Source organism: Gekko japonicus, unplaced genomic scaffold, assembly GCF_001447785.1.
Source record: "Gekko japonicus isolate JY-2015 unplaced genomic scaffold, Gekko_japonicus_V1.1 scaffold42, whole genome shotgun sequence".
NCBI classification, from domain to species: Eukaryota; Metazoa; Chordata; class Lepidosauria; order Squamata; family Gekkonidae; genus Gekko; species Gekko japonicus.
Window position 1 is genome coordinate 1286727 of NW_015165831.1, and position 13883 is coordinate 1300609.

General features: G+C 48.0%; 1 protein-coding gene across 1 annotated transcript in view; it reads right to left on the reverse strand.

The window, feature by feature from the left end:
- Positions 1-1878: 1878 nt before the first annotated feature.
- GPHA2 (glycoprotein hormone alpha 2) overlaps positions 1879-13883 on the reverse strand; it is a 15048-nt gene continuing 3043 nt past the window's right edge. The window contains exons 2-3 of the mRNA XM_015410793.1: positions 6787-6971; positions 1879-2128 (exon numbers count right to left, since the gene is read on the reverse strand). Coding sequence (XP_015266279.1) covers positions 2027-2128; positions 6787-6971 — 287 coding nt within the window. The 3' untranslated portion in view covers positions 1879-2026. The remainder of the gene's footprint in view (positions 2129-6786; positions 6972-13883) is intronic.

Here is a 13883-nt window from a genome sequence, read left to right on the forward strand (position 1 = left end):
CAAATAAGAGTGGAGGACTTGTGGCATGTTGATTCTGAGGGAATTTCCAAACCTGAAGCCTATACCTGCTTTAGGGTGGATAATGTAAAACGGCCTTTGGGAAAGGGAGATCAGCCTCCTGAAAGATGGGGCATGACGGCTTTTTTAGGAATGGTGGACTTAATTTTGAGTGAGTAATGTACTTATAGGAGCTGCAGTGGCTCAAGTGGTTAAGATGCTGAACTGCAGGATATGGAAGGTCAGTAGTTCAGCAGTTCGAGACCCGGGTGCCGCATGACGGAGTGAGCTCCCGTCTCTAGTTCCAGCTCCTGCCAACCTAGCAGTTCGAAAGCAAGAAACTGCAAGTAGATAAATAGGTACCACTTCGGTGGGAAGGTAACAGCCTTGGTGTTTAGTCATGCCGGCCACATGACCACGGAAACGTCTTCGGACAGCGCTGGCTCTTCGGCTTTGAAACGGAGATGAGCACCGCAACCCTAGAGTCGGACTCGACTGGCTTTCGAGCAAGGGAACCTTTACCTTTACCTTTAATGTTGTACTGCTTCCGGAACTTTTGTGGAAGGCCCCTCGCCGTAAGCATTGCGAGTGGCAAACCTGAGTTGCCCCACTCTGCATGCATTATATATTCAGAAAAACACGGTTTGGGTTGTTAGCCCTTTAGTGGGGTGAGTGCTTTGCCATTACTTGCAATAATCTGCCTCAGTTTGTGCCCTGGGGTCCCATATGGTGCCCCCACTGCTTGAGGCAGCTGCCCTGACAGGGCTATCGCTGGAAAGGAGCCTCTTTCAGTTGGAAGGGGAAACAAAATCTTTTGTGGAAAGAGCTGTGGGAATACATCTGTGAAGAAAAAGCAAAATGAGTTCAAAACTGAGAGGCGTAACATCCCTATTGCGAGATGTCATCGTCCTGCTGTGCACTACATTGGTCAGGCCACACCTGGAGTACTGTGAGCAGTTCTGGAGGCAAGGACGGTCAGGGGCCTGAGGGACTCTTGGGGCTGTTCAGTCTGGAGAAGAGGAGGCTGAACAGGGGGACACGATTGACCTCTTAAAAGTATTTGAAAAGCTGTCACCTAGAGAGGAGGGCAGGGAGCTGTTCCTGTTGGCGGCAGCAAATAGGACTTGCAATAATGGGTATCAGCTGGATATTAGGAATTTTTTTATTTTTACAGTAAGACTAGTTCAGCAGTGGAACTGGCTGCCTAGGGAGGTGGTGAGCTCCCCCTCACTGGTGGTCTTCAAGCAGCAACTGGATAAATCCTTGTCAGGGATGCTCTAGGGCAGCTGATCTGCACTGAGCAGTGGGTTGGACTAGATGGCCTGTATGGTCCCTTCCAATTATATCATTCTAGGTGCCTCCTGGGTTTCTACTGTGTTTCTCTGAGCTGACTGCTCTTTCCAGCATGCTGCATACATGTGTGAATAAAATGGGTCACAGCTCTTCAAGATCTTCAAAGCCTCAGCTCTTGAAAGCCTGGCCTACTTTGCACTTTTTGGCAGCTTATTATGCCACTTTATGTCCAATAACAAACTACCTCTGAATCCAGTTCCAATAACAAACTACCTCTGAATCCAGTTCCTCTGAAAAATGTCTTGGGCTCTACAGTTAACCAGGCTGACATTCTTGACCAGTTTAAAACACTTCCCTCAGGCTAGTCTCTAAGGAGTGTTTTTGAACTCTTTGTCTCTTCGTGGATAATTAATGGTTTATATTCTGAAGCTAAAAACCTCCCATTTGAAATTATACGTCATATGTACAGGGTGTGGTCATCTGGTGGATCTGGCCAGCAGTGTCTTTCCCAGCAAGCTTAGTTCACGAGTGCAGAGAAGGGGAAGCAGTTTAAGAGAAGGGAGTAATCCAATAACTAAGTGGGTCTGTTCTAAGGGACTTGAATTCAGCAGCTATTTCAAGCTGGGTGGGGTGGGGGGGGGGAGACCTGACAGCTGGCCCCTCTCTGCTGTAGAAAAGGTTGCTAGTTGGGAAAGAGGAAGCAATTTGCATGTTTCTTCTTGCACACACCCCCACCCTAGTATCTGGAGAGACGACACATGTCACACTGACAGGTCTTAGCTGTGAAGAGCTCCATAGACTCACGCCTGCTGGCTCCGCAATGCAGTCGCACCTTAATCTGCAGGGGAAAAGAGGGGGGAGGGGAGAAGAGATCACAACATGCAATTTGGCCCTCTTTTTGGAAGCCCTCCTTCCCTCCCTACCCTTTCTGTACAGGCCTGACAACTTTCTGCCCCCATAGCAAGTAAACCCCCAAAGAGTTGCCACCGCTGTAAAGCCTTGCTCCTCTAAAATGCTCCCGTCTCAGAGCTGATAGCGCTAGATACTTTCAGTTCCTCACTTGGTGCTCAGATGTGCATGCTTTTCTTCTTTACAGGTATCCTCTTTTCGTTTTTCCAGTATTAGCACTGGCAAATCCATACATTGTTTTTTTTCTTCACTTACATCCTACTTTTCTTCCGCAGGGCTGTTTTTGGGCAGGAACGCACAGGAACGGAGTTCCGGCTGGCTCCCGAGCTGGCCACGCCCAGAAGGAACTCATTAGCATAATAGGCCACACCCAACAGCAGAAACTCATTAGGATTGGTTACATTAGGGGTGTGTGGCCTGACATGCAAAGGAGTTCCTTCTACAAAAAAAGGCCCTGGGTTTTGACAACAAACAAGGTAAACAGAATAACAAGCAAAAGGTGGGTGTGGCTGGATGACCACACTTCTGGTAGCATGGGGGTGTGGCCTAATGTGCTAATAAGCTGGGCTGTCAGGGTTGTGGCCCAATATGCTAATGAGTTCCTGCTGTTGGGTGTGGCCTATTATGCTAATGAGTTCCTGCTAGGCTTTTTCTACAAAAAGAGCCCTTGCCAATGGGACTTAAAGCAACTTTCATTGTTCTCCTCTTCTGTTTTATCCTCACACAGCAACCTTGTGGGTTAAGCTGTGTTTGTGTGGCTGGCCCAAGGTCGCCCAGCACAAGTTTCCATGGGAGGGTGGAGATTTGGACCTAAGTCTCCCAGATACTAGTCTTGATGCTCTGACCAGTACACTGCACTTCAGGTGCCTCCTTGCACTTGACCTGTTTCCTGATATATTTCTGCAAGCAATGGGAAACCCTCCTCCCTGTGACCGTCCCCCACAAATATCACAAAATGGGAGTTAACCTAACAGTAGATTAGTTTAGGAGCTGCGGTGGCTCAAGTGGTTAAGACGCTGAACTGCAGGCTGTGGAAGGGCAGTAGTTCAGCAGTTTGAGACCCGGGTGCCGCATGACGGAGTGAGCTCCCGACTCTAGTTCCAGCTCCTGCCAACCTAGCAGTTCGAAAGCAAGAAATTGCAAGTAGATAAATAGGTACCACTTCGGTGGGAAGGTAACAGCGTTCCGTGCGCCTTGGCGTTTAGTCATGCCGGCCACATGACCTCGGAAACGTCTTCGGACAGCGCTGGCTCTTCGGCTTTGAAATGGAGATGAGCACCGCAACCCTAGAGTCGGATTTGACTGGCTTTCGAGCAAGGGAACCTTTACCTTTACCTTTAGATTAGTTTATACTGAGACAAAATGGCCTTCTATGCCTACATTACTATTACCTGTTTCCCATATTCCTATCGTTTGTATACACATAATGTTAACTTGTTTACTTAAAAAGTGAAAAGTGTACAACAAAGATGGCTCAAATACAAAAGAAGATAATTGCTGGTTTTGGCTTGCACAGTTCTTCCTTCCCTGGTGCACTCGGCACAACTGACCAAAGACTTCAGAAATCAGAAAGTCTTTAAAACTCCCATTTGCAGTGTTGTCTAAAGACGTGGGTAGATTGGATTTCTTTTCCATAAACTGGGATCATAGTTTTGGATCCCAGTTTAGTGGGAAGCAACAAACTTGCACTCAGACATGAGGATAAGTTGGAAGTTAGATGGAAGACTTCCCAAACCAGACCATCTTCAGTAGTGCTGGGTGTGCAAGGAATATGTGTCCTAATATGGCCTCTGTGCTAGGTGTTCACTATCAAACTGGTCATTTGATCCTCTGCTTTCCTCGCAGTTTGTTTCTGATCTTGTTGGCTTCCTCTTTGTTCTTTAAGCAGCCATGTGAAGATCCCCCAGCTCTGCCTCTCTGTGTCTTCCCGGGTCTCCTCCGTAATGCAATCAGTGCCTAATTGCCACCTCAAAAGCTTTATGTCTGGGCCTGAAAGATTTGCCTTTCTTCCCAGCTCCTTCTCTCAAAGCACTATCTGCATGCTGAATGCATTACAAACCACACCTGATTAGGGAAATGTTCAACGTGGTTTGAATTCCTCCTTCACCACCACCCGACTTTCTGTGGCCCACCCACCCCTACTTTGGTTTGCTTTCACACAGCAACGGGGAGCTCCTGTTGTGGCTGTGAATGGCAGCAGTAGAGCTCCTCTACCATGATTTCCCCTGCACTTTCCTTGACTCAGCTCCCCATGATGCCTACCTATGCCACTGAAGAGCTTTTGACTCCCCCCCCCCAAATAAATTGCATGCATATTAAATATATAATTTAAAAGAGCCTGTAAACAGCCCTCTATTGGGACAGGGCTGTGTCATGGAAAATTGTGTTGTTGAGTGCAGGTCATGCAAAAGCCCCCACCATCCCATCTATGTGGTGTCCAAATGCATTCTAACCATGATCTTTCAGAAAAGAAAAAGCCAGGTTTTGAAAGTTCCCAGTAAAAAACACAGAAGCCAGGACTAATAGAGGACTACATCATGTGGATGCTTCAGAAAAGCGGTGCTTCTGTAAGGAAACCAAGGCAAAATACCTGTGTGGAAGCAATCATGTTGATTCTGAGGGAAGTTTTCATAAATGGTGCTATTTAGGTTGCCAGGCTTGGCAGGTGGGCCCAGTCGTGCATGATCACAAGCCATGAGGCCATTGCCCCAGCCTATTACCAAGCTGCTGCCATTCAGAGGGGAAGAAATGGAAATGATGGCATTGGAAAAAGTGCAGAAAAGGGCCACGAATGATAAAAGGGTTGGAACACTTTCCCTATGAAGAAAGGTTAAAACGCTTGGGGCTCTTTAGCTTGGAGAAACAACGGCTGAGGGGTGACATGATTGAGGTTTATAAGATTATGCATGGGATAGAGCAGGTTGAGAAAGAAGTACTTTTCTCCCTTTCTCACAATACAAGAACTCATGGGCACTCCATGAAATTGCTGAGCAGTCGGGTTAGAACGGATAAAAGGTAGTACTTCTTCACCCAAAGAGTTAACACATGGAATTCACTGCCACAGGAGGTGGTGGCGGCTACAAGCATGGACAGCTTCAAAAGGGAATTAGATAAGCATATGGAGCAGAAGTCCATCGGTGGCTATTAGCCACAAGGTATAGATAGGAACTCTCAGGCTGGGGCAAGTGATGCTCTGTATTCTTGGTGCTTGTGGGGAGGGGGCAACAGTGGGAGGGCTTCTAGTGTTCTGGCCCCACTGCTGGACCTCCTGATGGCACCTGGTATTTTTGGCCACTGTGTGACAGAGTGTTGGACTAGATGGGCCATTGGCCTGATCCAACATTGGCTTCTCTTATGTAAATGGCTGGCATGATGGGATGGGGTGTGCATCTATGATATCAGTAACCCAGTCTGTGATTTTCTAACACAAAAGCTATGAGCAATTTGGTTAGAAAAAGCTCCTTTCCGGTTGGTGAATGGATGCCAGTCACTAACTACCCATTGCTTGTCACTGGACTCATACGGAAGGGCAACTGGTATGTAGAACAGACTTAAAATGCACAAATAAAATTATTGTACCAAAACATCAACCTGGAAGCAAGCTGCATTCCTCCCTGTTTGGCTCCCCTGGAGAAAATGGCTGCGTTGAAGGGTAGACTCTGTGGCCTTGTACGATGCTGAGGCTCCTCCCCTCCCCAAACCCCACCCTCTCCTGGCTCCACCCCCAAAGTCTCCAGGTATTTTCCAACCCAGACCTGGCAACCCTACTTCCTCTGAGGAGTTCAGGGTGGACAGGTATACCACATTCTCTCTTCCTTTTATCTTCATAACAACCCTGGGAGGTAGGTTGGTCTGAGACAGAAGGATCTATTTGACCAAGGTTGTCCAACCTCCAGGTGGGGCCTGGAGATCTCCTGCTTTTACGACTGCTCTCCAGCTGACACGGATCAGTTCCCCTGGAGAACATGGCTGCTTTGGAGGGTGGACTCTATGGCATTGTACCCTGCTGAGGTCCATTTCTAGGCTCCACCAATGTCCCCTCTAAGCTGCAGAGTCTTGTGAGCAAAAATTCTACTTTGTGAGCTACTGGCATTAAAGCTGTGAGCAAACAATTTGGCTGCTGCATACATTAGTTTGCTCTGGGGCCCTCCTTCCTGACCTAAGGCAAAAATGTGTGAGCTGGAGGCTAAAAAACTGTGAGCTAGCTCACACTAACTCAGCTTAGAGGGAACACTGGGCTCCACCCTTCATAATCTCCAAGTATATTCCCCCACCCAGAGCTGGCAGCGCTATGTCCAGTGAGCTTCATGGCTTATGGGGCAGATCTTTGGCCCTCGAAGGGACTCTGAGAACTGTGCATAGGTTTGCCAAATGCCAGTTCTGGGTTGGGAAATTCCTGGAGATTTGGGAGTGGAGCGGGGGGGGGACGGACCTTGGCAGGGTATGTTGCCCAAGAGTCCACCCTCCAAAGCAGCCAGTTTTCTCCAGGGGAACTGATCTCTGCAGCCTGGACATCTGTTGTAATTCTGGGAGGTCTCTAGGTCTCCCCCTAGAGGACAGCATCTCTAACTGCACAATGCCTCTCACCTTTTGCATCTTGGTGATGGTGCAGCACTGGGACACTGAGGTAGTGATGTGCTTGAAGTTGCTGGCCAGGAGGACGGAGTATTTGGAGGGGAAGGCGCTTGACTCGCAGTAGCCCACACAGGCCTGGATCACGTGGGTGCCCTGGCAGCTGCCCCGGTGGTCACTCTTAATGGTCACATTGAAAGCTGGCATGGAAGAAAGGAAGCCGTCTATGAGAGCAGCAACGAGCTACTACTCAAGACCTGCTGAAAAAAACTTGTATGATTGTGATTCTATGATTCTATGAATCCTGGCCCCAAATATGAAAGTAAAGCTCCTGGGCCCTTTTCTCATTTATTTCATTACTAGAAATAATGCCCGTTGCGGAAATAAATACAACGAGATCTAGAAAGAGGCTCTGGGAGAGTGCTCTGGCTTTGGGCAAACAGTGTCAGTTTCCTGTGGCAACCTCAGCAGGGTTTAATGACAGAGTCCACTGTTTTCTCCAGAGGGACTGATCTCTGCTACCTGAAGAGCATTTGTATGTTTGAGTTATCTGTAGCCCTCACCTGGAGAGTGGTAACCATTGTTACCCATTCTCCTCTCCCCTATGAGGTATGTTATGCAACTGAAAATTCCAACTGCCTTGCGGGGGGGGGAGTTTGAGGTGTGGAATGGACTGAAGTCCAATCAGCTTCCATATGCAAAAGACCAGGTTGTCGCAGCAGTTGTGGTGTGGGCGGGACCCGTGCTTTGCCTTCTGATTGGTGGTGATATATGCTGAGGAGCAGTGCCATCAGCCATACACTAAGGGAGTGCATTTTAGAATTAGAACTTTGGCACCCACTATTCAATTATATATAAGGAGAGATATCCCACCTTTCTACCCAAAGGGGATTCAAAGCAGCTTACATGGTTCACCTCTCTTCCATTTTACCCTCACAGCAATTGTGTGAGGGAAGTTAGGCTGAGAGTGTGTGACTGGCTCAAAGGTACCCAGCAAGCTTCCATGGTAGTGGAGATCTGAACCTGTGTCTCCCAATTCCTGGTCCAACACTCTAACTACCTGTACCATACAAGGTCAGAGTGCCTAGTGAAGACTGGTTCATGAGAAGGTAGACTGAACAGCCATTGAAAAGAGATAGGAGTCTCCCCCCCCCCCCAGTTCAAATCACATGCAGTTATTCTTCAAGAGCACATGTACGTTTCACCAGCCAACTCACTTGTGCTGTATTCTCAGTGACTCATGTGACAAACGGTTGCATGGGTCTATGTGCTAAGCAGGCATGCCAAAAGCAGAAATCTGTGATTTTTCTTCTTAAAGGGGAAGGAGGAACGGAGACTGACCAGTCTTCTTAACATTGCTATAATTACTAAGAGATATTTTTAAAAACAATGAGAATAGTTCTCCAAATACAGCCGGCGGGGGGGGGGGGGGGTGTTTGCAGGCTGCTCTACAATTGATCGACAGCAGGCTTTGGAATTGTCTCCTGCTGCTGTAAACTGTCCTCTTCCTCCCTCCCCCACAACTACTGAATTGTCTGGGCAGGGTGCCAGAGCAGTAGGGCAGTCTTGCATGCAGGCTGAGGTAAGATGTTGTCTTGATTAGTGTCCTTTGGCTATCCAGAAAACAACCTATTTTTTTTTTCCAGGCCTTCTGAAAAAAATAAATCCTGACAATTGCTTCTGCATGCAGTAGTCCATAAAGACTACCATAACCTTCCACTGCTCTCAACCTTCTATGGGATCTGTGCCTCCCATCTGATGTTAGAGAGACCAGCAACTGAATATCTTTATAACTTTATAATGTTCATAGAATCACAGAATCATAGAGGTGGAAGGTACCTCCAGGGTCATCTAGTCCAACCCCCTGCACAATGCAGGAAATTCACAAATACCTCCCCCTCCACAACCCTGACTGTTCCCTGGAAGGCCAGATAATGAAACTGAAGCTCAAATACTTTGGCCACCAAATGAGATGGGAGCACTCACTGGAGAAGACCCTAATGCTGGGAAACATTGAAGGTCAAAGAAGATGGGGACGGCAAAGGATGAGATGGTTGGACAGTGTCATGGATGCAACGAACATGAAATTGAGCGGGCTTCAGAGGACGGTGGAAGACAGGAGGGCCTGGCGTGATCTTGTCCATGGGGTCGCGAAGAGTTGGACTCGACTGTGCGACTGAACAACAACAACCACACCCTCAGTGACTGCTGTTCCACACCCAGAAGATGACAAAAAAAAAAACCCTCCAGGATTGCTTCTTGACCTCGAAGTGGCAATCAGCATTTCCCTGGGCGTGTAAAAAGGGCCACAAGAACTAAGCACTGAGGCAACCCTTCCTGCCCTCCCTCTCGTGATCTGCCTAAGTTCACAGAATCCACATTGCTGTCAGATGGCCATCTAGCCTCTGTTTGAAAACCTCCAAAGAAGGAGAGCCCACCACTTCCCGAGGAAGCCTGTTCCACTGAGGAACCGCTCTGTCAGAAAGTTCTTCCTAATGTTTAGCCAAAAACTCTTCTGATTTAATTTCAACCCGTTGAAACATTCTGTGTCTCAGATTCCCTGAGTTCCAGCATGGTGTAGTAGTTAAGAGCAGCAGACTCTAATCTGGAGAAACATGTTTGAAATCCCCACTCCTCCACATGAAGCCTTGCTGGGTGACTGTGGAGCAGTCACAGTTCTCTCAGAACTCTCTCAGTCCCACCTACCTCACAAGATGACCGTTGTGAGGAGAGGAAGGCAAAGGTGATTATAAACTGCTTTGAGACTCCTTAAGGTAGAGAAAAACGAGGTATAAAAACCAACTCTTCTTCTTCTAGCTTTCATTTTTTAAAAGTAAGTCACTAGTCCTTTTTGTTGGGGAGATAGATGCGGGAAAGCATATCTCTGCAATAATAAAAGGGTCTAGAGAGACTTGCTTTTTTAAAAAGCAAAGCTGGATTTGAGCAGATCACATAGACGGGTTGCTGTAATGTTATAACACTACAATGCTATTCAGTTGCCAGTTTACAAAAACAAAAAAGCTCTCCATGTCATTGAAGAATACCTGCTAATGGCACCAATGTGGGAAGGACTAGGAAGGTGCCACTTTGGCTTTGCTGCGATCTTTCCCCAAACATCACAGAAAAGCACATTCAGGAAAGATGGGGAGCCGCCCTGAGCTCATCTGGGGAGGGTGGGATACAAATCTAATAAATAAATAAACTTGGGATGCACACAGAAGCACTACAGCGCTGCAGAGAAGCAGAAAAGAACCTCACTTTCTATATCATCCTCCAAACTGGGGCAAACAAGCCATGTGTTAAAAGTTGTACAGCCGTATTGGCTCATTCAAAATCCAAAATTGTGAATTAAATCCAGGGCTATTTTTGGGCAGGAACGCACAGGAAGGGAGGTCTGGCTGGCTCCTGAGTTGGCCAGACGCAGCAGGAACTCATTAGCATAATAGGCCACACCCAACAGCAGAAACTCATTAGGATTGGCTACAGTAGGCGTGTGTTGCCTAACATGCAAAGGAGTCCCTGCTACAAAAAAAAAGGCCCTGGGTTTTGACAACAAACAAGGTAAACAGAATAAGAAGCAAAAGGTGGGTGTGGCTGGATGACCACACTTCTGGCAACACGGGGTTGTGGCCTAATATGCTAATGACTTGTGGTGGCAGGGTGTGGCCTAGTATGCTAATGAGTTCAGCTGTTGGGTGTGGCCTGTTATGCTAATGAGTTCCTGCTGGGCTTTTTCTACAAAAAAAGCCCTGATTAAATCCATGTCAGACCTTTTATTAGGATCAACCAAACTGACATAAAACACTGTGCAAGCTTTCAAGACCACCAGCACTTTTAATCAGGCTTAGGTGTTATAAGATATTAAAAGACAGAAGTGTGGAAAGCGAATTTTTCAGGCCATCATGATGCAAGGTCTGGCCATGCTGGCTGGCTGGCTGGCTGGCTTCCTTCATGAGATGCCAGCAGGCTGAGGGCTTCACTTTATTGCTGCAATGTAGAGTCAGAGGCTTCTCCTCTGGGGAGTTGCATTCAGTCCATCTCCATTCCTTTGTTCTCACGGTAAAATACAAAAAAACCACCCAAAGTCCATCCAGAAAGGTGTGAGGAGTTCTGGAGGACATGAAAGCTTGCACACTGCTTTGTGTCATTTTGGTTGGTCCTAGTTGGTATTATATGGTTTCACTGTAGGCTAGTCAGGGGTGGGGTAGGGTAAGGGGGGGGTCTCCCACTCCAGGGCCCCTCCCCTCAGCATTGATTCGCTGGCCAGTGGGGGAACTTACAGGCAGGAAAACTAGGCCTATGCCTGCATCGGTGGCAAAGCAGCGGTCACTTCCAGTACCCACCTCTGAAGTGACATCATCATCAATTCACTGGCAACCTATGCTCCCTCTAAGCTGTGGAGCCCTGTGAGCAAAAATTCTACTTTGTGAGCTGCTGGCATTAAAGTTGTGAGTGAGCGATTCGGCCACTGCATACATTAATTTGCTCTGGAGCCATCCCTCCTGAGCGAAGACAAAAATGTGTGAGCCGGAGGCTAAAAAACTGTGAGCTAGCTCACACTGACTCAGCTTAGAGGGAACACTGCAGTGGCAACCCAAGCTTAGGCCTCATTTTCTTACCAGTAAGTCTCCCCCCCCCCCCCGCCGCCGGCCGCACGGGGGGAGCCGGCAACCTGGCAACCCTATTTTGGTTTTCTTTACTCAGTGAGTGATTAAATTGTGGAATTCACATAAACATAGTTAATCTGGGGGGGGGAGTGGAATTCACTGCCAGTGTATGTAGTGATGGGGATAAGCACAAATGGCTTTAAAAAGGGTTTCAACAGATTCACGGTCCATCAGTGGTCCACTAGACACAGTGACTAAAGGGAAACTTCCGTATTCAGAGGCAGCAAACGTTCAGAGTTTTCGGTCAGTGCTAGGGGGTAGCTTCATGGGAAGGCCTTGGCCTCTATGCCCTGTTTGCTGGCTCTCCGGGGCAACTAGTTGCCTGTTGTGTAGAACATACTGGACTAACTGGACCACTGGTCTGATTCAGCAAGGCTCTTCTAATGCTTGTATGGATTAAGAACCCGGAATATTTATATTTAGTGTGCCCTCTAGGACTCCTTTTAGATCAAGATGGGTAGCCGTGTTAGTCTGTCTGTAGCAGTTCCAGCTCCTGCCAACCTAGCAGTTCGAAAGCAAGAAATTGCAAGTTGATAAATAGGTACCACTTCAGTGGGAAAGTAATATGCGTTCCGTGCGCCTTGGTGTTTAGTCATGCCGGCCACATGACCACGGAAAAGTCTTCGAACAGCGTTGGCTCTTCGGCTTTGAAACAGAGATGAGCACCGCAACCCTAGAGTCGGATTCGACTGGCTTTCGAGCAAGGGAACCTTTACCTTAAGCAGTAGAAAAGAGCAAGAGTCTGGTAGCACCTTAAAGACTTGACAAAATATGTGGCAGGCTATGAGCTTTTGTGACTCCTGTGTTCCATCTCCCGCAATAGGCATAATACTGAGGAAGTATGTCCCAGCTGGCCAGTCACACCCCATTTCTCAGCTCAGGCCCCTATGAGATCTTCCTCTTCCCCCCAGACCTTGGTGCGCTTACAGTGCAGGTGACAGCCCAGTCCTGCAGCTTCATCTCGCCAGCATCCTACGGCCAGCAGAACATAGAGGACCGTGGAATAGTAGGCTGGCATCACCTTGAGGCTCTCTGAAAAACACAGGCTCTGCATTAGCAAAGGTATGGTGCGGCCTCTGCATGTGAACACAATACACGGCCTAGCAAAACTGTGCAGAACCCTGAGGAGGAACCATTTTATTAACTTATGGTGGGGAGCCATATTAGCTCTGCCACAGCAAAAATAAACAGGAATCTTGTGCCACCTTAAAAGACAAGCAACAATTTATTCTGGCATAAGCTTTCACACAGCTGAAGAAGTTGTTTACGGTGGCAGGAGATTTCATAGGCATGAGCCCATGTTGTCAGCTGCCACAGACACCAACATGTCAGTGCAGAGGAAAGGGAGACTGAAAAGGCAGCACAACCAGAATGGTTCTCTCCCCCCCCTCCTTGTTTTAGCTATGCTCAAGCTAGCAGGGCTCTCCCTCTGGAACAGTTACCATGACACATTACAGAATGCAGAGCAATGCTCCCTCTAAGCCGTGGAGTCTTGTGAGCTAAAATTCTGCTTTGTGAGCTCCTGGCATTAAAGTTGTGAGCGAGCGATTTGGCTGCTGCATCAATTAGCTTGCTCTGGAGCCCTCCTTCCTGAGCGGAGACAAAAACGTGTGAGCCGGAGGCTAAAAAACCGTGAGCTTGCTCACACTAACTCGGCTTAGAGGGAACACTGGTGCAGAGGTTGGGTCTGGGTTCCCCCACCCTGTGTCAGACAGTTGAACAGAATCATAGGTGAGGTTGCATGTTTTTTCCCCCAATTTCTCCATGTGCAGTGCCCAATTTTGATCACACATGAAAGAAGGGGCTTCAGCTTCCCCTCTGCGCCATTTTCCCAACCTGAAGCAGTCCCCAGGGGGTCCTGTTTGGGGAAACTCACGTCTCACCAGGGATACACTTAGATTTCCCCAACAGGCACAACAGCAGGGCTATTTTTGGGCAGGAACGCACAGGAACGGAGTTCCGGCTGGCTCCCAAGTTGGCCATGCCCAGCAGGAACTCATTAGCATAATAGGCCACACCCAACAGCAGAAACTTATGAGGATTGGCTACATTAGGGGTGTGTGGCCTAACATGCAAAGGAGTTCCTGCTACAAAAAAAGGCCCTGGGTTTTGACAACAATCAAGGTAAACAGAATAACAAGCAAAAGGTGGGTGTGGCTGGATGACCACACTTCTGGTAACATGGGAGTGCGGCCGAATGTGCTAATGAGCTGTGCTGTCAGGGGTGCGGCCCAATATGCTAATGAGTTCCTGCTGTTGAGTGTGGCCTATTATGCTAATGAGTTCGTGCTAGGCTTTTTCTACAAAAAGAGCCCTGCACAACAGTATTAACCTGGGACCAGGGGTCATTTCGTAGAAAAAGAGCTAGGGGAACTCATTAGCATAACTCATTAGCATATGCCACACCCCCTGACATCAGGGGCCCGGCGGTGGACCTGCAAGGCC